Source organism: Chlorocebus sabaeus, chromosome 8, assembly GCF_047675955.1.
Source record: "Chlorocebus sabaeus isolate Y175 chromosome 8, mChlSab1.0.hap1, whole genome shotgun sequence".
NCBI classification, from domain to species: domain Eukaryota; kingdom Metazoa; phylum Chordata; class Mammalia; order Primates; family Cercopithecidae; genus Chlorocebus; species Chlorocebus sabaeus.
In genome coordinates, this window is record NC_132911.1 from 142,003,280 (window position 1) to 142,027,482 (window position 24,203).

The window sequence follows — 24,203 nt, forward strand, 5'->3', positions numbered from 1 at the left end:
TGAGACTCTTTGGCAATTTTCTTCACCTTCAAATATACTTAAATTCAAACTATCACAAGAACAGAAAACCAAACACCGCATGTTCTCACTCATAGGTGGGAACTGAACAATGAGATCACTTGGACTCGGGAAGGGGAACATCACACACCGGGGCCTATCATGGGGAGGGGGGAGGGGGGAGGGATTGCATTGGGAGTTATACCTGATGTAAATGACGAGTTGATGGGTGCAGCACACCAACATGGCACAAGTATACATATGTAACAAACCTGCACGTTGTGCACATGTACCCTACAACTTAAAGTATAATAATAATAAAGAAATTTAAAAAAAAAAATTGTGGATTTTCTCTTTAGAGTCTGGTCTTACCAACAAAACACAATTCAGACTTCATAATACTGGCTCTGGAGACAAACAGCTATGAATCCAAACCCTGACTGTCATAAGGTGGCCAAGTGACCTTGGGCCTCAGTGTACCTATCTGTGAAATAATACCTATCTCAAAGGTCTATCGATGGCATCAAGTGAGTTGACAGAGTAAAACCTCCTGGCACAGTCTGAGCTCACACGTCTGTGCTAGTGTTGTATAGTCACTGAGTGATTTCAGCCAAGCTCAATTATGGCTATGAGCTGATGAATCCCAGCCCAGATTCCCACCTAGCCTCTGCACTCAGATACCCCATTGCCTTTAGACCTACGAACTCACATCAACTCCTCTTGCTGCCTGATCCTCTTTATGATCTTCAGCTTTATTGACTAATTCACCCAAGGGAACCTCTTACCATCACTGCGACTTTTCCCTTCCCCTCAACACAGTACAAAAGCACCAATTCTTTTCATTCTGTTACCTCAGCAGTCCTCAGTGATTCTCCTTCTGAGCTACCTTCACCTTTTCAATAATTTCTCCCCACCCCAGCTGTCATCCTGTTTGATTCTAACATGTCATTTCTATTACATATACAATCAAGCAACTCCCTTACTCAAATTGTTTCGCAGTCTTCCTTTATCAACAGATGCAATCTCAGCTCCAGAAGGGGACACATACACCCTTCATGATCAATCTCCCTGGAATCTGGCTAGCCCCATCCCTCCTACTCTATCAAAAACAAAACAAAACAAAACAAAACACTTGTATGCAGTACTCTTGAAAACCCTAGCACTACCCAGGAGATGGCATGCCTTTTTCCATTTCCGTACCTTTGTGCCTACCTTCTCAATGCCTGAGACCCCCTTCCAGCCTTTATCTGGCTTGTGAATGCCCTCTCTTCCAGGTAACCCATCCTGATACCCCCTGGGTGGGTGTTTTGGGAGTTCTCTGTCCTCCATCAACACCTTGTCCATGTTTAGCTTCCATTTCTGACATCACTTTCTTGACTTCCACCTGTCTCTCTTACACTATATCAGGAGCAACTTGAGGTCACAATTGTGTCTTTCTCACTGCTCTGCCCAGAATTCTTCAGATAGAGCCAACAAGAGCAAGAGCTCAAGGTCTCCTAAATAAGCAAATTGATGACAGACTGTAAATCAATAAACGAAGGAAAAGGACTCTGAGGTTTATCTTTCAAGGGGGGATTTGTATGAAAATGCCATGGGAGGAACATCACATATTCCCTTTTGAGGAGGACAACATCAGCAAGAAGGGAGTGAGCCAAAAGGGGCTCTTTTCTCATTCACTTGCTTTTAAGGAATGAGAAAAGGGGGGCCATGATCACTTCTGAGGACTCTATTTGGAGAATAAACTTTTATTAAGGAAATGTGAGTACATTTGGCTAAGAAAGTATCTCTCACATCTGTCAGTCATTGGCTGGAAGGATTCAGTTCTCAAAACCCACATTATCTTCTCATTATTCTAGGAAGAGACACTGGCAGGTGCCAAGCAGCAAGAAAGGGAAGTCTGAGTATAATTTTGTCCTGAGAGTACTGCTCTATAATTTCACTGTTTGCAGCAGTGCATAGCATTTAAGAAATAGGGGGAGAAAGACATCACAACATTTGAATGCCCTTGTCTGAGACAAATAAAACAAAATGTGCACTGTGGCACTACAGTATGAATGTGTCCCCTCTAAACTGTATGTTAAAACCTAATGCCCTCTTAATGATGTTAAGAGGTGAGGCCCTTTGGAACGTGATTAAGTAATCAGGGCTTTGTCCTCATGAGTGGATTAGTGACTTATAAAAAGCCTGGAAGGAACTAGCTTAACCTTTTTCTCCCTTCTACTTTCCACCATGTGACAGGGCAGCATTTGCCCCTTCCATCATGTAAGGACACAGCACAAGAGCCCTCACCAGGCATCAAATGCTGGTGTCTTGAACTTGGACTTCCCAGTCTCCAGAACTGTGAGAAAATAAGTGTATGCCATTTGCAAATTACCTAGTTTCAGGCATTTTGTTACAGCAGCACAAAAGGACTAAAACAGTGTGTTGGGGATGAGGGGGAGGGGAGAGACAGAAAGGGAAAGAGAGAGAGAGAGAAAGAAAAAGAGAGTGAGCAAGCAAGAGAAAACAGAGTATGTGAACGCTAGCATCTAAGCATCGAAGAAGGAATTCTTTCATGTGGCCACTTGCAGAATGTTCAAAACCAGGGCAGATATTGCACCCATGTGAGCCTCTACTTCCTCCATGATTTAGGGATAATACAATATTCCTTGTAGAACTGTGAGAATTACATGAGGTTATTTGTCATAATACAAAGTTTTAAATTTTTTCTTCTCCAAAGAATTCTGGTTAACTCCATTGGGTTGAGGCATAAGAGACACTTTCACCCAATGATGGTGAAGTGATGTTTTTTCAAGTAAAACGCCAAATTTTACTTGTTCTGAGAACACAAAATATGATGGTGGAAGTGAAGATCTGCCTGCTTTGAGGAAGAACATCAGAACAGCCTTCCAATGGTGTCTTCCGTTTTTCCAAAAGTTTCTAAACAGTAACTCAGCTACTTGAGTGTCAATGGCTGGGGTCTGTGGAGCCATGGAAAACCTTACATCAGCTGGATGGAAGATTTGTAGACGTTTTCTGTTTACAAAACCTCCTCTCACTTATAAAGTGCAGATCCATTACCTAATACCATGAAGTTTCTTAATCTGTGTTTAATTCCTCTAAGCTTTGTGAAATGTCTTTTGCAGAGGTTTTAGAAGGGGTGGAGTAGAAGAGATTTGGGAGTATATGAGGACAGTTATGTCAAGATCATTTCCTCCCTCACCTTGTTCAATGATGAAAGAGTTTGATCAAACAGTATGAATCTTCATGAACATTAACCTGGTCTACAAAGCAAGACAAGCAGCAAGATGTATTCATTTTTTAGGGCATATTATTTATATTATCAAGAGAGCATAGTTTCCTAACAAAGAAAAAAATGACAATTTTAAATAATGAAATTATTACAATTTGTGCTAGTGTTGCATAGCAACATGTTTTTCCCCCCATTTCTAAAATGCCCTTAAATGCATTTTAATATTAAAACTAAAACTGTAAAACAAGTGAAATGTGCAAAAATACAGCATTGGTTAAATAAATTATAATAGAATCACACGACGGAATTCTGTGTAGTTATTATGTTGTAAAAATATGTAGGGTTATTGAAAATGTTTATAACATGGCAAGAGAGAAAAACAGAGAGTAACTTATAGACTTTTACACTTTTATATATTTTTGTAAAGGAAAATACATGTGAATATAAAATAGTTTGTGCCTAGAGAAAGAATGTGATGACATTTTTCTTTGTACTTTTACTTATCTTCACAGTATATGTATTTATGTAATCAGAACTATAAACATACATATATATGTGTGTGCAACTGAAAGTTTAAAGTGAGGATATCTGAAGGAATACATTTAAAACTGCTTTTGAGCAACATTTAACAATTCATGGGGAAAAAAAAAACAAGAGCAGTGAAGGATCCTACTCTCTTATACCTCCTCTGGCCCAAGATCTACTCAAAAAACTTCTAGGAAAGAAACATTCTAGAGTTTAGTATATTTTATTGACTATATTTTCCTAGTGTCCCTAAAGCTATTATTTCTTTAGAAATATAGCATTTTCACTTTGTAGATCTCAAATGTAAAGTAAAAAAGAGAAAATGTGATTTCTCCTATTGAAGCCAATAGGAATAAACCTGGCGTCCACTAGTGTTTAAACCCATTTTCACACTGCTATGAAGGAATACCCAAGACTGGGTAATTTATTAAAAAAAAAAAAAAAAAAAAAAAAGGTTTAATGGATTCACAGCTCCACATGGCGCGTGAGGACTTACAATCATGGCAGAAGGTGAAAAAGGAGCAAAGGTACGTCTTACCTGGCAGTAGGCAAGAGAGCACGTGTAGGGGAACTGCCCTTTATAAAATCATCATTCTCATGAAACTTATTCACCATCACGAGAACAGCCCAAGAAAAATCCGCCCCCATGATTCAATTACCTCCCACCAGGTTCTTCCTACAACACATGGTGATTATGAGAGCTACAATTCAAGATGAGATTTGGATGGGGACACAGTCAAACCATATCAATTAAATTTTTAAGTGACAAGAAGACCGCTTCCTGAGGAATTAGCTGTAATAAGCATAAAGTACCTGCACAAAATGTAGAGAGGAACAAGTATTCAGAGCTTGACCAGATCAACAGTCTGTTCCAGCCCCAGCACTAACCAGCTGAGGATGTTTTTTTCAGAGTCTTAGTTATAATCAATGGAGTAGTCCATAGAGGGCTTAGGTCCTCTTGGCTAGTACTGTAAAACCTGGGTCTCTATTTTACTAGGTGCTTTACAAATATCACCTCATGAACGTTTAATAGATTCTGCAAAATAAATGAAGAAAGTGAGATGAAAGAATTTTAATAACTTGCCCATGGGTACCCTGCTAATAATAGAATAAATGACATTAGAACCAGGATATGTGTCTCTTAAATGTCTCTGATTTTTCCATCATCCTACCTTCATGGCCACATGACCTTTTTACTCTACTTAAGAGACCTCAGTGAGAATCGTCAAGTACCTTTAGAGTACAGAGTTCTTTTACAGCACAAAACTAGAAAGGACCACACTGCCCAGTGGCATTCTGCTCTGCCTTTGATTCCACCAGGAAGTATTTGGGCCCTGTGGGTGACTCTGAGCTCACCAGAGGCATTTTAAATCTCAGCAGGTCAATATCCGGTCCCCTGGAAAGAGCTTTTCTTTATACACCTGCTGAGCCTGTCCTCAGCCAGGGGTTAAGAGGATAAAAGGCTCAAAGCAGCAGGCTCATGAAGTCACAGATTAAAAGGTAAATTGAGAAAAAAAAAATAGGACAGGGCAATCATTAACAGGAATGCGGATTTGTCCAAAAAATAATCCAGAATGTTCATCTACATAAGCACTTGGGTAACTGAAGTCTGTTCACTCATCATAGGAATAATGATAATAATGTCATTGTATGAAAGAGGAATATAAAATTGTGATTAAAATAATAATTATGGAATTTTAGAGAAAAAAAGACTCAGAGATGAACAAGCCTACCTATCCCTTTGTGCTAGATGAAACACGGACTGTAAGTGATCAATATCCTACATCAAACTGGCTTTAACAAAAATAAAAGGAATGGATTGGCTTGAACAACTGAAAAGTCATGGGGCTGGAATGATGTATTAAATCCATTGCGTCTGTGGTGTGTCCAAATCATACCCACCTACCATTCATCATGGCGGACATTCTACCTTCACAAATGCATCATTGCCAAAGCCGTCGTAACGCTAAACTTGTAGGTTCACCTGCACGCTGACTGCCCAACTCTCTAACGGTTGCTTCTTAGTCCAGCAAAGCTGAACATTCAATGGGGCTCTCAAATATTTATAATTCCCACTCACTTTCAAAAGTGTGGGAATGAATGAAAAGGATCTCAAAATATTTTAATAAGAGAAGTGGGGGAAAAAAGATTGTTTCTGACAGAACCAGACAAATCAATTAATTAATCTCTGGCAAGCAAAGATAATTGTATTTCTGAGTCTATTAAGGGACATCAGAGCTAGTTAGCTAATTTCACAGGGGAGTTGGCTGTCACTGGGCATTACGCAGTGATGGGAAACATCAGGCAGAAACACAAGATGATATTTTCTTTCAGGAAGCACTTGACTTTCAACTTAACTATTTCCACCTTGGTAGAGAAGAGCCAGGTGAGTGTGTTCAACGGAGATTTCAATCCTAACACTTCTGAGCCTTCACACTTTTACACCAGCTCTGATAATACTGATCGTAGGTCCTTTTTGTGAGACTATTCTGTGGATGAGAACAGAATTTTTCAGTAAAATCATCTAAAGCCACTGGGGAGAAAATCTCCTAAATGATATTGTAAAGAAGGGGAGGAAGAAAGACAGGGGATGAATCTAAATATCAAACAATGAAAAATCTTACTTGGAAAGAAAATCAGTTTGATTTAGAGTTTTATCTGAATTAATATTTAAAACTAAATTTGAATTCATTGTCAAGGACAAATGTTAGCTCCATTTCAGCTAACAATACTAGAAATGCAGATTCCTACCCTCGTAAATAGATACAAATGAGTTATGGATATACTGATGATTAACAAATATCCATGTAATGAGTTTCATAATTAATTGTTCATTAGAAAGCATTTCCTTGGGAGAAAAGAATTGCATAAGAAAATAAGACCATTCCTCCTATTTTCTCACCATTAGCACCATGCTGGAAAGCTAACACAAAGTCTCCGGAATTTCCACAGCAGAAGAATGCATAAACGGAGTTAAGATCCAGTGTCCTATTGGGGAAGAGAAGGCTTTGCAATCTGGTTATGAAAGTAGAAGTCAGGGTCTCATTTTCTTTATAAAAAAGAGGCTAGCAAAGAGAGGCTGAGATTACTTGGCCTGTGCAATCTTCACTTAGCCTTAATCCCATCATTTCCAACCTTGAAATTACCTCAGAAACTTTAGCAAGTGCTGACACCTTAGTCCCACTGCAAAGATCTTTTTACTTAATTGGTCTGGAGGATAAAAAATTTCAGTTTTCCAGGAACTTCCACTACACAATGAAGGTTGAGATTTTCATAGGAACTCTTTCATCAGAGTCACCCAGGGAACATAGTAAAACACAGTCTCCTAAGCCCCTCAACCAGAGATTCTGACTCAGTAGGTCTGAGACCAGGGCCAAGAATTTCCATTTCTTTTCTTTTCTTTTTTTTTTTTTTTTTTGAGATGAAGTCTCACTCTGTTGCCCAGGCAGGAGTGCAGTGGCACGATCTCGGTTCACTGCAACCTCCACCTCCACCTCCCTGGTTCAAGCAATTCCCCTGCCTCAGCCTCCCGAGTAGCTGGGATTACAGGTGCACGCCATCACGTCCAGCTAATTTTTTTGTATTTTTAGTAAAGATGGGGTTTCACCATGTTGGCCAGACTGGTCTCGAACTCCTGACCTCAGGCAATCCACCCTCCTTGGCCTCCCAAAGGTGTGAGCCACCATGCGCCAGCCAAGAATTTCCATTTTTAATGTGCTCCCAGCTGACGGGGATGCTGCTGGCCCATGAGCCACCCTTTGAGCAGCATTGATTTAAATAGAACGTTAGGAATTAGGAATCATCTTCTATTACTACCATTTAATGAAGATCCATGTGACTCATCTGTAATTGAATAAATTTTGAAAGAAGAAACAGGAAGTTCAATACAATATAAGCTAGAATTTTTCTCCCTGTATGCACTAGGCCCTATGCTGGGCACTGGCAATGCAAAGTCAAATAAGATCAGATCTTGACTCTGAAGCAGCTCACATCGACAGAGAAGAAGACAAAGCAACACATTACATCTCTAACATTCCCTCTTTGCAGTTTCCTCTTCTGCAGTCTAAAAACTCTCTGGCAGTTGACACTTGCAACCCTACATCTCCAAGTTTAATAAAAAGTATGCTGCAATATATAAATTCATAAATCCTCTCACCTCCACCCACTCCCCCACTCTTACTCTTCACTTCAACCATGAGTTGTCATCTTTGGTCTTTCAGGTGGGCTCGGTGTTCTGATATCACAGGTCCCCTGTCGGGCTGACCCACATCGATCCTTAAAGTGACAGCTCTGCTGTTATTTCACTCGGAGACATCTGTTCTGACTCTGCCTAGAGACTGCATTCCTCCTTCTCTGTCTCTTCATAGTATCCCCAGTCTGTCTCAGTGACAAGCATCTACCATGCATATGATGGCCATTTTCTTTGTTTCCTGATTTTAAATTTTAGTTTTCTGCGGGTACATAGTAGGTATAGATATTTATGGGGCACATAAGATGTTTTAATACAGGCATGCAATGCATAATAATCACCTCATGGAGAAGAGAGTATTTGTCTCCTCAAGCGTATTTATCCTTTGTGTTATAAACAATCCAATTACCCTCTTTTAGTTATTTTTAAATGTACAATTATTATTGACTATAGTCACCCTGTTGTGCTATCAAATAGTAGGACTTATTCTTTCTAACTTATTTTGTACCCATTAACCATCCCCACCTCCCTCTCACCACCCCCCACCCCCATATCACTTTTTTTTTTTTTTTAACGAAATACCATTACCCAATTTGGTGACGGTAGGGACCATTCATCTGATCATCTCCTCAAGTAGTATTGTGCATGGACTATGGTGCACATGTGATAGTCTTCACTGATGGCCATTGGTTGAGTGACCCTTTAATCTATGAGACTTTGGTCTGAATGACTTATAGCTGCTTCCACAACCTCAAGTCATCTTCTAAGATGTGAAGAAGATGTTGCAAGGTGGATAGCGCACGCTGCTTGAAGTCAGACATTCTGACCTTCTTATCTGTCAGCTGTGTGTACTTGGGCAAAAAACTTAGCTTGGGGGGCCTTGGTTTCTTCATGCTACAGAAGTTATACAGAGTCTGGGGACATTTTGAGGATAAACTGGATAATGTATAAATGGTATGACACATGCTAGGATTACTTATTATTGTTATCTAATTGGGATATACATACCCTGTAAAAATAACTTCAAGATTTACTGAAATATTTGAACTGATGGTCATTTTCTATGTATGTGTCAGTCTCTCTCATTAGCTGGTAAACACCTCGATGGCAGGGGCTCTATCGTTTCATCTTAGTGTTTCTAGAGCCGAAAACAATAGCATACGCAAACTAGTGTCCTTGGGAATGAGTAGATGACCAAATAAAGCATGTATAGATGTGCCTTAGGAATATGGAAAAGCTAGGGATTCCAAAAATCTTGGCTGAACAAAATAACTAAATGTCCATATACAGAGATGGTTTGCAGAGGAGGTGATATTGAGCTGGAATTGTATAGTACAGAATTTTCAAGAGAGATGCTAGGTGGAACAGGGCCAAGAATTGTCTGATGAGTGAGAGCAAAAAGAAACTGGGAGGGTTTTAAACAGGGAAGCAAGGTGGTCACGACAACCTTTTTGGGTAGTAACTCCATTAATAGTGTTAATGACAGGTTAGAGACAAGGCTATACTTGTAGTGGGGACGATTTAGTTGGCATCGGCTAGATACAAAGTACCCTACTACCTTCTCTACATATATTAATTAATGCCATACACTTTCAGATTCACCCATGAGACAGACTTTGTCACCACCATTTTACAGGCCATACTATGTTGGGTTGGGGGATGTTTCCAAGTCCTCAGAGCTCATAAACGGCAGAGCATGGCTTCAAATTAAGGTCTGACCCCAAAGCCAGATCCTCAGTACTTCCCTGTCCCTGCCTTTTTGTCAGCATGAGTCTTACTGCTGAATGTGGGGGTGACATCCTATGATTCTTGATGACTAGTTTGAGGAGAAGTTTTCCCTTTGAGAATTTGTGTCAGTCCATACAGACTTTGGATGAAGGCATGTTGACTGTTTGCTCAAAGCAAACATCATCACAAGGCAGTGTGCATTCTCAGACTGGAACAAACACCCATGAATATAAATGTGCTAGAAGCAAGGAACTCCCTGATCAGGACAAATTATCAGGCAATATTCTTTCTTCTTTATCTTTATGCTTCCAACATAGCATCTTATAAAACCTGGAGAGGAGGTTTCTTTCTGGCCAGACTGTGTAGCAATGAACTGCAACATTTGGATGGAGGTACAAGAGATATTTCTCATCAACTATATAAATGAGGTGGAACTTGGAAGACCACAGTCAGGCTCAGTCTGAAAGGTACTCTCCCTCTCTTGCAATCCCCAACTCTAATTTTACCATCCCAAAGGCACTGTAGAGCACACATTTAATCACATATCCTTGCACCCCAAAAAGGAACCAGCTTCCCCAAAATCTATATTTCTTCTCTTTACTAACATCAGAAGACCATTTGCTTTTCCTCAGAAACTACCCTGGGACCCCACCTTGCCCACCAGGCTTGGATTGTAGCCATGTCTTCTCCATAGAGCACTTGCTGGATAAAGTAATTACACTTCATTCTAAGCATAGCTCCTGCGGGATTCAGAGCAGAAAAATACTTAGCACCTGAGCATCAGGGATCATGCCTGTCAGGAACACCCCTGGCAAATGCAGAATCCTGGTTGGCATCACGCCCAGTCTGTCCACAGCTGCCCAAAGGCAGGATCTAGGAGGCTGGTGGTTACCAAGTGCAAGGTTTTGTTGCTGATGAGACCTTAGAGATCCTAGATGTCATTACAAGACAGTATGCATCCACCTGAGAGGTCTAATTCGCTTCATCCAAACCACACCCAGACCTGTCCATAGAAGTAACTGCAATCAAGTGACCCTCAAGCATATGTAGTCATAAGATTATGCCCTCATCCACATCTGAAGTATGTGCCTAAATACGCACCTTCCTTGAAACCGTGAAAAGCTAGCCTTAAGAGCTAGAAGCTTATAAGAATATTCCTAATCTTCTGGGCGGGTGGTCTCCAACTATTAGTGATTTGTATGCCTATCTATAAAACCATTCTTGAGTATAAAACCCCAATATATGTATATTTACTTATAAATACTACATATGTACAATTATACTCATATGTAACATGCATTATAAATATAGAAAAAGGTTTTTTAAAGATGAGAGAAGGATATAATAATCCATGTTTTAAAAATAGATATTTTATATATTAATTGATCACATAACATTTTGGGTTTTCTTTTGTTTTTTTTTTTTTTAGATGGAGTCTCACTCTGTCACCCAGGCTAGAGTGCAGTAGCACAATCTCAGCCCACTGCAACCTCCACTTCCTGGTTCAAGCAATTCTCCTGCCTCAGACTCCCAAGTAGCTGAAATTACACAGGCCCACCACCACTCCCAGGTGATTTTTGCATTTTTGGTAAAGATGGACTTTCACCATTTTGGTCAGGCTGATCTCAAACTCCCAAACTCAAGTGATCCACCTGCCTTGGCCTCCCGAAGTGCTGGGATTACAGGCATGAACCACCACACCTGGCTGATCACATAATATTTTTCTTCTACCAGAAAACATCACAGTGATTCCAAGTTCTGGTTTTAGTTTAGCCTAATTCAATATTAGACTTCAGTGGTGAGCATGGATAAATGAGATGCTTCCCAAAAACATATAGATCTAGAAAAAAGGGTATCCTAGGCTTGCTGAATAGGTGATTATTTTTATCCTCATTTTTCAAGCTTTTTTACAACTCAACAGGGGTCTATTCCTGTTTTGGATGTGTTATTTTGAAATATTTTGTTAATGGTGATTATTTTGTGTAAGACCCAATATCCATTTAGAATAAGGTGTGTTTTAAGTATTTATGCTTACAAGTCTATATACCAAATCGTTTTTAAAATATAACTAAATCACTATCTACTTATTGTTAGATAGATTAGCTTATCATCTTTAATTCTTACTGTGTGTATCAATAGGCTTTTGTAAGAAGTAGGATAAATGTGGTTGGTTCTGGCATTTCCTGGTATTTAGTATGCTTCCATTATTAATATTATCTTCAATTCATGATTCATCATCATAATGGACATTTTTCTATTTGTCTTTTCCTAACTCTTCATAACCAACAATATGAGGGTTAGTGAAGTTAAAACTAGAAATCAATTTAGAGCTGTATGTAACTGACCAGTTGCATACTGCAGTATTTTGCAATGTCAGTCTATGCTACAGACTCCCTCTTTGCTCTTAAGACCTAAGTTACTGAATGGGATTCTGCCATACAGAAACAGCAAGGTTGTCCGCATCAATCTGGATTCTAATTATTAGTGAAGCTTGATTTCAATTTTTTTTCTTTTTCAACAAAGCAATTGTAAATAGACATTCTAATACTGTCTTTCCACATCCTGACAGCTGTCTTATGCACCCTGGGGAGAATGAAGCCCACTTTGCACCTTAAGTAATAATATAAAATAATACATGATTTTGAATGAGAGAAGCTTAACCTCAGCTCCTCACTCTGCTATATTACAGCTATATACTGCTCTACTTCCCTAATCCCAAGTTATCTATCTGGTACATGAAGATACTGCTCAGTTCTATGGTTTGTTATGAAGAGTCAGGAAAAGACAAATAAGAAAAATGTCTAATACCATGATGGAAACCTGACATTATCAAAATCACTTGCTTTTCTTGTAAATGTGAACCTGAAAAGCAGAGTGGAGTGGTGCCAAAGTAGCAACCAGAAGCAGTAGCACAGTCTGGACTCAGGAGTACTAGCCCCAAGCCCAGGGCTCCTATCGATATACAATGTGACTTCTGATCAAATGAGATGTGGACCAATGGCAACAGGACTTCGAGAAGGATGCACAGATCTTTGCCTCATTAAAGCTCAGCCTCTGTGAATGCTGCCCAGAACCCCTCCTCATATGCCTCCTTCTCTGGAACAGAAAGCTGGTCTCAGAAACATTTCCCATTCTTCTCACTGCCTGGGGTTCAGGACACCCACCAAAACCACTCAACCTCACTGAATTTCATCCTTAAGTAAGTAGGGGCTATAGTACACAAGAGGCACTTGAAGCATTAAACTCAGGGTTATCTTTTCACAACTGGAGTCTAATCTTGGAGGTAGATTATTTAAATGTACATGGATCCTTAGTCTTCCATCTAGAGATGGTATCTATTTCTTCATTTTGAAGCTAGACTGGCCTTGTGACTTGCTTTGGTTGGTGGAATGTATTAGAAAAACAACTTTATGCATTCCAAGACTGAACAACAGGAGATTTTGTGTGTTTCCCCTCTTGATAGCCCAGGAACCTAGCCTGCTGGAGGATGAGAGGCCACAAGGAGAAGCACAACAGCCCAGCTGGGAGCCCCAGACCTGTGAGTGAGCCCAGTGAGATCATCCAAGTCACATCTAACTTAGTAGAACTGACCAACTGAACCCAGTCCAAACTACTTACTCACGAGCTAAACTAAGTTGTTGTTTTTAAGCCATTACGTTTTAGAAAAGTCTGTTATGCAACAAAAGCAAAAGATAGATACCCTTGTTTTTTATACTAATTTGCTCTGTTAATTGGACACATAAAAAAACTCAATTTCTATTAACTTTGTTTTTCGTGTGTCAGTAACATGTCAAAAGTAGTAGCAACCATCATGAGGACATGTAGTTCATGTCTGTGTTTGGTTTCTTATATAACTATTTCACATCTTGATTATTTACAATGAGCCTTGGAGGTAAGTCTATCATGAGGATTTATTAATATCACCAGCACGTGAAATGCCAAATTTAGACTGCATCTTCAAAAAGATAAAAGCAACTATATTTCAATTATATAAATTGATGTTTGGAAATACCAACATTATCAGTTTTTTAAAGATCTAGGCACAAGTGTTACAATACGTGGTTTTGAAGTAACGGTCTGCATCAGTATTGAACATACTGACTCCTTTTTACCACAGCTACACAGGCAACCTTCATTTTCCGTCAATTCACTTCCCTTTAAAACTGACATATTTAATAGAAAGAGCCACTGAGAAGAGAGTAGGCAGAACGGAGTGCAGCAGGGAGGAGATGAATTAGCACTTTCTAGTCTCTGTCAATATGTGGTTTATTTTCAGATGCAATAAAGGTTTGGATTTTTGACTTGGCAGGAAAACACAATGAAAATCTTTTCCTCATTAGTACCAAATTTCCTACAATCTGACTTCCCCACCTCCACTTTCTTCCATGGAAAGAAACAAACACACACACACACACACACACACACACACACACACACACAAATACAAATTGTCAAGCATACTTACCCTCTCTGAAAGAGATCCACATTATAAAATTTATGTAGCTCTACAGAAAACTCAACCGTTCCTTGTATTTCAGACATGATCTTTTTGGCTCATTACCTGAAAAACAAGAGAGAAATTAACAGCTTGAGATCACATCAACCACTCAGAGAGAATCTGGCTTTTACAACAGGAAACCAATCTGACCAACAGGACCAACAGGAGTAGCATGTGTCCACTGAACGTCACCACTCAGGGTTCCTTTTATGGAAGAAGACACGGAGAGACAAAATGACTTGCCTACTGTCACAGCTTCTACCTGGAAGGGCCAGGAGGCAGACCCAGGTCTCCTAACTCCAAAGCTGAGCTGGTCCCCTGCCTTTTCCTATCTGTCAGTACCGTGGAGACAACAACATCCTGACCAAGAGCACATCCTTCATGGCCAAAGGCACAAGAATCCCTGCTCTACCGCTTTTCAGCTGTGTGACCTTGAGCAAGTCACTGAACTTCCCTTATCTTCAGTGTTCTCATCTGTAACATGAGGACTGGTAATAGCACATAACTTTGATAGATGGTGGGAAGAGAAAATAAATATGCCACATTGAGCACTTTGCACGGTCATTTGTGTAGTAAATACTCAATAAGTTGTAGCTACCACTGATAATAATTAAAATGATTTTATAATTGATATTATAAATGCAGTCTTTAAAGACTAAAGGTGGCTGGAGCGATATCAAGCATGGCACATAGAGCATGTGGGTGCTGCTGCCAGGTAGATGCTTAACCCAACTTGACAGGTTGCTAATTTTCCAATTAGTTGTTACTGGGGGTCAGTAACAAGAGGGTTGAATGGAAAAGATGGGAGGAAAAAAAACATTAAAACAGTCCAAGTCTGGGATGAGTAATAAGCCAAGAGGTACATTTAAAAGCAGGCTGGGTTTTCTGAGAATGTCAAAGCATCTAGATATCAGGAATGTGATGAAAGGGAAAGAAGTTTACTTGTACTGAGCACCTACTATATTCTTGGTGTTGCATAAAGTATTCCATGTAAGTTGCCTGATTTTTTCCAACAAGAATTTTGTATTATTCTTGCCCCATTTTGCATGCAAGAAAAAAGGACCAGAGAAGCTCTGACCTGGAGCCACTTTCTAACTCTGTAATATGCTGGTGGTGTGGCCTTTGGTAAGACCCTCACATTCTCCAAGCCTGCTTACTACCATGCCTAACAGGGATAATGCAAGCTACTGAGTAGACTCCTGATAGAATAAGAGGTAACGACTTGCAATATACCTGGCACTTAGCAGGATCTCAAGACCTGGTATGACCTCTAGGAAGGGAGAGAAGGAGGAGAGGGGAAAGGAAGGGAACACGTGGATCTGTCACCTGGCAACTTGTGATTCAACTTGGATCTCCTTCCAAAGTCCCTCTTTCTGCCCCCAGATGCCTCAGAGACCAGACCATTCTTGTGGTTCAGAGTGCAACTTCACTGCAGTTAACAGGGTCAGGCTAGGCCAGATCCCACAGATAAGAGCAGGAGGGATTAACTGGGCCTTAACTGCATCTCAGCTCAGGCAAATGTTTCATCCAGGCAACACTTCTAGGGATTAGTAAGGCTGCATACCAAATTAAAATCCTTAGAACCAACCTCTATAAATTCTGCAAGACAGAATTTCAATCTGGCAAACATGGAAAGGCCTGGCTCACAAACTGTGCCAAAAACCCATTTCCCTAATGAAGAGCCATAGAGGTGCACCCTGACCCTGCCCAACACACCGGAGCCAGTCAAGGTCAGAACCTGAGGTTCGATTTTAATCCCAAGTCATTTCCAGTCAAAGTCGGATGGAGGGGCAAGCAAATGGAAACCACTCTGTGCTTCCCTTCATAATCACATTAAATGTCAACAGCTGCATTGTCCTCATTTTCTCATCACCCCACTCAGCCTGAATCCTCCAAAAACTCAGAGCTGGTAAAACCATCTGACTCCTTTCTTGGAGTTGTCAGCTTTCTATTATCCCCGGTCCCTCTCCTGATCTCTGATCCTGGGGAGGAGAATATATAGAAAGAGGGACAAAGGGAGAGCAGGAACAATGAACCCCAATAGTGCCAGCCTACCATATACTACACACTGATGGGGGTTCCATGCATGACTTCACACAATCCTCAAAAGCCCTCTGTATGGGTGGCATTGACCCTGAGCCACACAGGCAGTGGTGCTGTGCAGGCAGAGTGCCTACCCAGGAGCCTGAGTTTTCCAGCTCCTGCACTTACTGGCAGAATGGCTGGGACCATGTTTTGGGATAGAGCTAATATTTAGAAGAAAATATTTAATGCATGGAGAATACCACACAGAACATTCTTTTCTCCTTGAAAGATGCACCATATCATGCTCTTGTTCAGGACAAATGGGATAGAGTTCTGGAACTTGTAAACACAGACACAGTTTCTCAGTGGGAAGCTGCCTTTTCCTTTAAAATAGCATGTTAGGCATTATAACCAAACACTCATAATGCAGTGAGGAAGACGAGTTCCATGTAAAATAGTTTTGTTTTTTTTGTTTGTTTGTTTTGTTTTGTTTTTGTTTTTGTTTTTTGAGATGGAGTCTCGTACTGTCACCCAGGCTGGAGTGCAGTGGCTCGATCTTGGCTCACTGCAAGCTCCTTCTCCCAGGTTAACTCCATTCTGCCTCAGCCTCCCCTAGGACTACAGGTGCCCGCCACCACACCTGGCTAATTCTTTGTATTTTTAGTAGAGACGGAGTTTCACTGTATTAGCCAGGATGATCTCGATCTCCCGATCTCGTGATTTGCCCGCCTTGGCCTCCCAAATTACTGGGATTACAGGCGTGAGCCACCGTGCCCCACCCCATGTAAAATACTTTTAAAACTCTGTGTTGATTTTGCTGATAACATCCTTGGTCCACCTTGTGGTCAGTAATCTAGAGCCATTTGCCTTGGTCCCAACCTTCTCCCCTTCTCTTTCCATCTGAGGATTAATGGGAAGGTATCAGAGCAGTGGTTTTCAGGTGTGGTCCTCAGACCAGTGGCATCAGCAACATTTTGTTATGAAAACCAAGTATTGAGTCCCATGCCAGACCTACCCAGTCAGAAACTCCAGGGATGAGGTTCAGGGATCTGTGTTTTCACAAGTTCTCCAGGGAATTTAGGTGCAAACACTAATTTGAGAACCACTGGCCTAAAGACAAGGGTTTTAGCATTCACTAGACCTGAGTTAACTTGGTTTCTTGTGAGCTGCATGACCTTGGGCCCATTCCTTAACTTCTCTGTCCCTCATTGCTAAGAGGTGAAGAGTAAGGTACCTACCCTATAAAAGTGTCTGCATGATCAGTAGGGAGACAGCATTGGAAATGTTTAATATACTGTTTGGCATATTGTTGGGACATACTTATGACATATGCACACAAGATGCCCATGACACATACCGAGCACACACGTCACACTCACACACACAAACACACAGGTACATGCAATATGCATTGATATAACACACACACACACACACACAATCTTCATCACACACACAAGATGCCCATGACACATACCCAGCACACACTGGGTGCTGAAAAGACTGTCCAGGAAAGCCCGTTCTCTGCCTCTGTAGGACTGAGCTCAGGGGCAAGGTTCTGAGAATGCATCGTGATGAGTGCAGTGAGAAGTGTCAGCATACGCCATGCTCATGAGGAGGACAGGACATGATTTAGATCTCCGTCCCCAGCCCATCAGCAACCACACCTCGGGTAGACCAGTGTTCCTCACTATTTGTTCCAAGAACCTCCCATGAAACATCAGAAAACCCAGCACTCACCCCCAACATGAACATGTACCATACACACAACAACATACCCAACCCGAAACACACAGGCACCATCTGCACACACACCACAGACATCTTTTCTGCACTAACTTCCTACTACAACCAGCACCACCCACCATTCTAGTGAACTCAGTCATTCTGCTGCATTTGGTGTGACTCTGAAAAGCTCACCTTCAAACCTGCACTTCCTGAAAGCTGTGTGTACAGGCACTGTGGCACTCTAAAGCATACGGAGCTTACGAGCAGACCTTGCCCTCATGATGCTCAGGGACTGGGAAAGGGTGATTCAGTGACAATCACAATGCCAGTGATGACAGCTTAGGAAGAGGGGGGACCTGGGTCTTTGGCACTCAGGTACGGCCTCCCTGAGAAGGCTGGCTTCTGAAAGAGGAGGCCTTTGCCATGCCTCAGTCCAGTGCCGTCAGTGCATATCTCTTCTGTTCAGAAAGTGAAGAGAGTAACCTCAGCAGGTCATCTCAACCTCAGCTCACCTGAAGTCGACACACCTGCCCTTGGTACTACCCTTCATTGTGTAATCTCCCTGGGCCCCTGGTTACTGCCTGGTCCTCACTCAGGCAGCAGCACCCACAGCTTACACCTGTGTGCAGACAGCTTGCCCCTGGTACACCACATTTAGGCAAACATGCCTAGAGAAGAGGATGGAGAGAGGGGCAGGATGGGAAGGCCCCTGAAGCCTATGTCTAGAGATTAACACAGACCTCATCAGATTAGCCTTCCTTGTGGACAGCGGAGAGAACAGCCTGTCTCTAAAACAATATACATACAGGCTCCAGAACAAGACTCCTGGGTCTCAATGGCCCTGGGTGACCTTGGAGTCATTATTATCTTCCTGGGCCTCTTTTTCCTTGTGTGTTAAGTGAGGATAATAATAATACCTACTTACTGGAGTATTGCAATAATTAAAACTATTAACATACATAAGGCACTCAAAATAGAGACTGGCATGTGATAAACTTTCAATACATGCATGCTATGTTTAGCTTTGTTACAGAAGACAGAACTAGCAGACAGAGTGAAAGAAAATGCAGTGAAATTACAGCTTTGTTTGGTTTTCATTCACTAAAAAATAATCTTGATCAAGTGCCCCTTACTGACCTGCCCTGTTCTGGGAGCTTTCTAGCCATCCCAGCTGCCCAACAATGGACCAGTCTACTTTATGAAGCAATGAACTCCCTCATCACTGGGAGTGTGCAGACAAATGATGAGGTCCCACTTTTCTGGGAAAGCCCCTGACTTGAGTTTAAACAACAATTAAATTCCCCTTTGTCCACAAGATTCTAAGATCTCATTACCCTAAGCAGGCCATGTTTGTATTTGATTGATGAGGAACAAAAGAGGCAGAGGGTAGACCAGAGAACCAGAAGGTGATGTCACAGAACCTCAGTTCAGATTTGATTTCTGCCACTTCATAGATTGACTAGGACATCACTACATCTCTTTGAGTCCAGGCTTCTGCATCTGTATCTGGAGGGAAACACCTGCCTCAGAGGATGATACAGAATGGTAACTAATTAAACCAACTTTTGTAAAGTATTAAAAATGTTCTCATGGTCAATAGGATATTGTTAGAGTACAGAAAAATATTTTAGAAATAGAGCATGTTACTTTTCTTCCTTAAGAAGGAGATGATTGGGCTATAAGTCCCTAAAAAGGAGTCACTGTCTGCTTATGAATTTCTGAGCACTCCATGCCCAACCTGGCATCTGGTAAACAGCAGAGGTTCACAAATACTATGGAATTAAGGAATAAAATGGTAACATCAGACGACAGACTCTGGGCCAGAGTGTGAGTATGAAAGAGGAACAGAATTCAGCAAGGAAAACAAAGCAACAGAAAATAAGACCAAAAGCATCTAAGAGTTGAAACAGTGACAATGGTTATGGCAGATAGAGCAAGTTCTTTGTCATTAGAGGTATCCAAAAAGGGGCTGCCCAAGAAAGCCCTTTCTCCACCTCTGTCAGACTGAGTTCGACTGAGGATACACAGTGATGAGTGCACTGAGAGGTGCCAACATGCATCATGCTTAGGAGGAGGGCAGGACACGATTCAGATCTCCACTCACAGCATATCAGCAACCACACTCTGGGTAAACCAGCTTTCCCCAATATTCGTTCCAAGAACCTCCCACAAAAGAACAACCTGGGAAAATCAACAACAACAACAACAACAAAAACCCGGATTATTGAGTCCTACACTCAGATCTCCTCATCAGACTCCAAGACAGGATCTAGGAACACAAAGGCTAACGTCTGATCCCACTGCTGCATGTGCCTCTAATACCAGCTCTGGCAGAAAACCTGTGCTTGTAAATCATAGCTGAGCAGAATGCATCTATGTCCCATTTGTGTGGCTGAATGCGGACAAGAAATCACCTCTGAGAAGAAATATGAGCTGATTATTTTGTCAAAAATCAAATTCTTTTTCTTTTAGAGCTACAAAAATTGTCTAGATTTATAAACTACTATGTAAAATGCAGAGTCTACATGGCACCTGGAATGGAGACTCCATAGTGTGCCCGTCTGTCTCTCTCTCTCTCTGTCTCTCTCTCTGTCTCTCTCTCTCTCTGTCTCTCTCTCTCTCTCTCTCTGTGTGTGTGTGTGTGTGTGTGTGTGTGTGTGTGTATGTAGGTCAGGTTTTGGGATAGACCAGCCAGGATCCAGATATCAACATTACAATTTACCTAAAGTTAAAAATCTCCATAAACCTCAGTCTCCTCCTCTGTAAAACAACAAATAGATCTTCATCCCCAACACGTAACACAGAAGGTTGACAACAGATGTCAGACCCAGCCCTTCTAAAACACATAAAGTTGAAGCCACCAAGAATAAATGTTAATACATCTAGTTAATTGTATGAGTGTTTCATTTTGAATTTTCTTTTTACTGTCATCATCATATTTCACCGAGCCTTTTCTTTCTGCATGTGTGTTGGTTTCCCTTCAGTTTTTCATCATTATTATCCAGAATGGTGTATTCAAAGACATTCAAAACTAAGCAACATGGTGGGGATGGGGGAAAGTCTGTCTTCTCTGTTTCAAAATTGTGACCTGCAGGTCTTTCTCCCAGCAACAGGACATGGAGATGGCATTCCCCCTTGCATTCAAGGAATCTGGAGAGACCTCAAAATTGTGGAAGACTGTTGCCACTTACCCGGTTGTCTGGGCATCAACTGGGTTCAGCCTTCAGTCCTTCTTTTTTTGTTTGTTTTATTTTGTTTTGAAATGGAGACTCACTCTGTGGCCTAAGCTGGAGTGAGGTGGCACGATCTCGGCTCACTGCAACTTCCGCCTCCTGGGTTCAAGCGATTTCTGGCTAATTTTTGTATTTTTAGTAGAGACAGGGTTTCACTGTGTTGGCCAGGCTGGTCTCGAACTGCTGACCGCACGTGATCTGCCCACCTCAGCCTCCCAAAGTGCTAGGACTACAGGCATGAACCATTGCACCTGGCCCAGGGCCCAGTCCTTCTTCTCCCTTCCTCACAAAGACAATTAGTTGTCAGTTCTCGCTATCATTATCTCCATCTCCAAAGCCACCACCCTAGGAATGCTGATCACTGTTCTCTTTCCTGATTATTCCCACCTCTTCCATGCGCCTCTCTCTGCTCCAGCTTCATCACCTTCTGTGCATTCTCCACCTCTCACTGCAGTGGCCTATCTTGAGCACCAAGAAGCTCATGTTCTGCATATCTCAAAAGCTTTCAGTGGTTTCTCTGGCCCTTGGCAAGACTCAAGAGGCATTGTACACTCCATCAACTTCTTACTTCTCCAGACACAATGCTTTATCCTCCCTCCCATGCCAAAACTGAGCTTTAATCTATTTCCTTTAGTTCTACAACATGTGATCTTTCAAAGATTCCATCTCTGTATAAGTACCAGAGAGAACATCAATGCATTAGGGTGGCACTGAGGATTAAAGATAACCACATACATAAAGAACTTCAGTCATTGCCTACAAAACCGTCAATCACTCATCATCACTAGCAATCACTATTTTTATTTCCACCTTCAACATAGTTGGCAGAAATTCAAAAGGTCCCTCATATCCAGACCTAAAGAACTAGGCCCCTGTCTTAACTTTAGAGGTTCTGGCATTTGTAGAGGCCTGAGTAAATGTTTGCACTTTTCATCACAATATATCAAAATGTTTAATTAGTTATTTACATTTTTTTAAATGTACTAGAGCAGTCTCAGTTGCCTCTGAGAATGTTGGATAAAATATTAAAACTGTTTTGAAGGAATATCATAACTCCAATACCTCATTAGATTTTGTTTGGGAATAAATTATTTTACAAACATGTTTTCCTTTCAATGCAATTTTTCTTTAAAACTTCAATCTTCAGAGTATATGGTCTTTGAAAGATTAAATGAAAATAATAATTCAATCTTAATATACATCAGCATTTACTTTATGAAAAGGGAAAACAACATTAATGTTCTCAAAGGACTGTGTATCACAGAATTACAATATAGATGGGAAAGGCTCGGGAAGAGATCTCTCATGTACAGAGGAATATTATGAAGATAGAGAAGGGATCTATCTTAGTCTGTTTTCTGCTGCTATAACAGAATACCACAGATTGAATAATTTATTAAGAACAGAAAGTTATTTGGCTTGGTTCTGGAGGTTGGGAAGTCCAAGAGCACAGCATCTGGTATTCCCCTGTCCACAGTAGAAGGACTGAAGGCACAAGAGAACACTCAAGACAGAGAGAGGAAACTGGACTAAACTCCCTTTCATAACAAACCCAGTCTGAAGATAACTAACTCACTCCCTCTATAACACCATTAATCTATTTATCTCTTAAAGGCTCCACATTTCAACACTGCTAATAACAATGAAATCTCAATATGAGTTTTGGCAGAAATCATAGCAGGATACCAGAGCACACATGACCTAGCAAGTTCTTGGGATAGCCACACTCAAACCCAGATTACCCTGTCAGAATGTGCTGCTTTCTCTGTAGGGTCCAAGAGAAGCAGCAGAAATTACTCTCCAAAGCATGTATCTGCATTCAGTGATGTCCTTCTCCCGTAAATCTCCCGGGGATTTACTCCACGCAGCCATCCTAACAAGGTAATAACTTCAGTTTGTTGCCTGGCTTGATCACTGCAGGGAAAATCTGCTCAGTGTTCCAGGCAAATAATCTTATTAGAGATGGAAAACTGGTGCTTCTTCATTAAGAAGGGAGGATCCCCTAAGCACTCTTTCTTGCTGTGAGAGCATCTCATCAACATTTGACTCCCAATCTTGGGTCTCACCTCTGTGTGGAAACTTGGACAAGTCACACAACATCTCTAAGCCTCACCGTTCACATGCAGAATAGGGGCCAACTTCTCACAGCACCAGGGACACGGGAAATCTGAGCCATCAACCTGGGCCATTGGAAGACACAGATAGGACCTGAGCAAAGGAAGTCAAGCCACAACTGTGGTCCACAAGGATAAATACCCTGAAATAAAGATGCACAAAGAAGGCAGGCGCACCTACTGGTGGTGGCTGAGACCCACCGGGTCAGCCTTCTGGGACCTGGCCAGTCCAAGTAATACAGAGGCCAATCCCTCAGCAGCTGTGCAATCTTGGAGCAAGAACTTAATCGCTCTGTGCCTCAGTCTCCCCAAATGCAAGTTGTTTTGGAGTCTGGCATATGATAAATGTTTAATAAGTATAAGCTAGTATGATAAAGAAGCAAACCTAAAAATAGTTCTGTGGCAACGGCAGGAGAGGAATGATAATCCCCTTCCACCAATGAGTTACCTACACCCTCGCCAACTCTGAGGTTCTCCAGGGCCCCCCTGCTGATTAGGAGCAGAGGGGAGGCCAGAAATCACATCTCTGACCCTCACCCACCATAGAAAATGCAGCCCCAGGCATTCACCCCCTGAATGTTTAAAAGTATTTTCTTTCCTTCAATATAGAAATCAAAACTGGCTGTGTATGTTTGCTTATTTTTTTTTTTTCACATCTAAAGACAGTGCAAATAGAAGCATCCCACACAATGCCAAGTTCCTGTTTTCTTTGGGATTCTATGTCCCCCTTATCTTAGGCAGCATTTTAAAATTCAGGCAAGCAGGCACATAAGATTTCACAATCTCATAAAAAGATAACTGACTCATAAACTCAGGCAGAGGGCTTGAAGTACCAAAGATGAGGAAGCTCTATTAAGGGAGCAGCAGCCAATGCCATCACTATTTGCAGCTCTCAGGCATGAAGCCTTCTCTCTTTCTGCCAATGCTGGAAGCT

The 24,203-nt window shown here is 41.3% G+C and overlaps 1 protein-coding gene across 3 annotated transcripts in view; it reads right to left on the bottom strand.

Annotated features, from left to right (window-relative positions):
* Nucleotides 1-24,203, bottom strand: part of FAM135B (family with sequence similarity 135 member B) — a 352,320-nt gene that overhangs the window by 216,160 nt on the left and 111,957 nt on the right. For all 3 annotated transcript variants that reach the window (XM_073018372.1, XM_008001609.3, XM_038000098.2), the window contains exon 2: nt 14,137-14,232. In XM_073018372.1, the coding sequence (XP_072874473.1) occupies nt 14,137-14,213 (77 nt within the window). In that variant the 5' untranslated portion in view covers nt 14,214-14,232. The remainder of the gene's footprint in view (nt 1-14,136; nt 14,233-24,203) is intronic.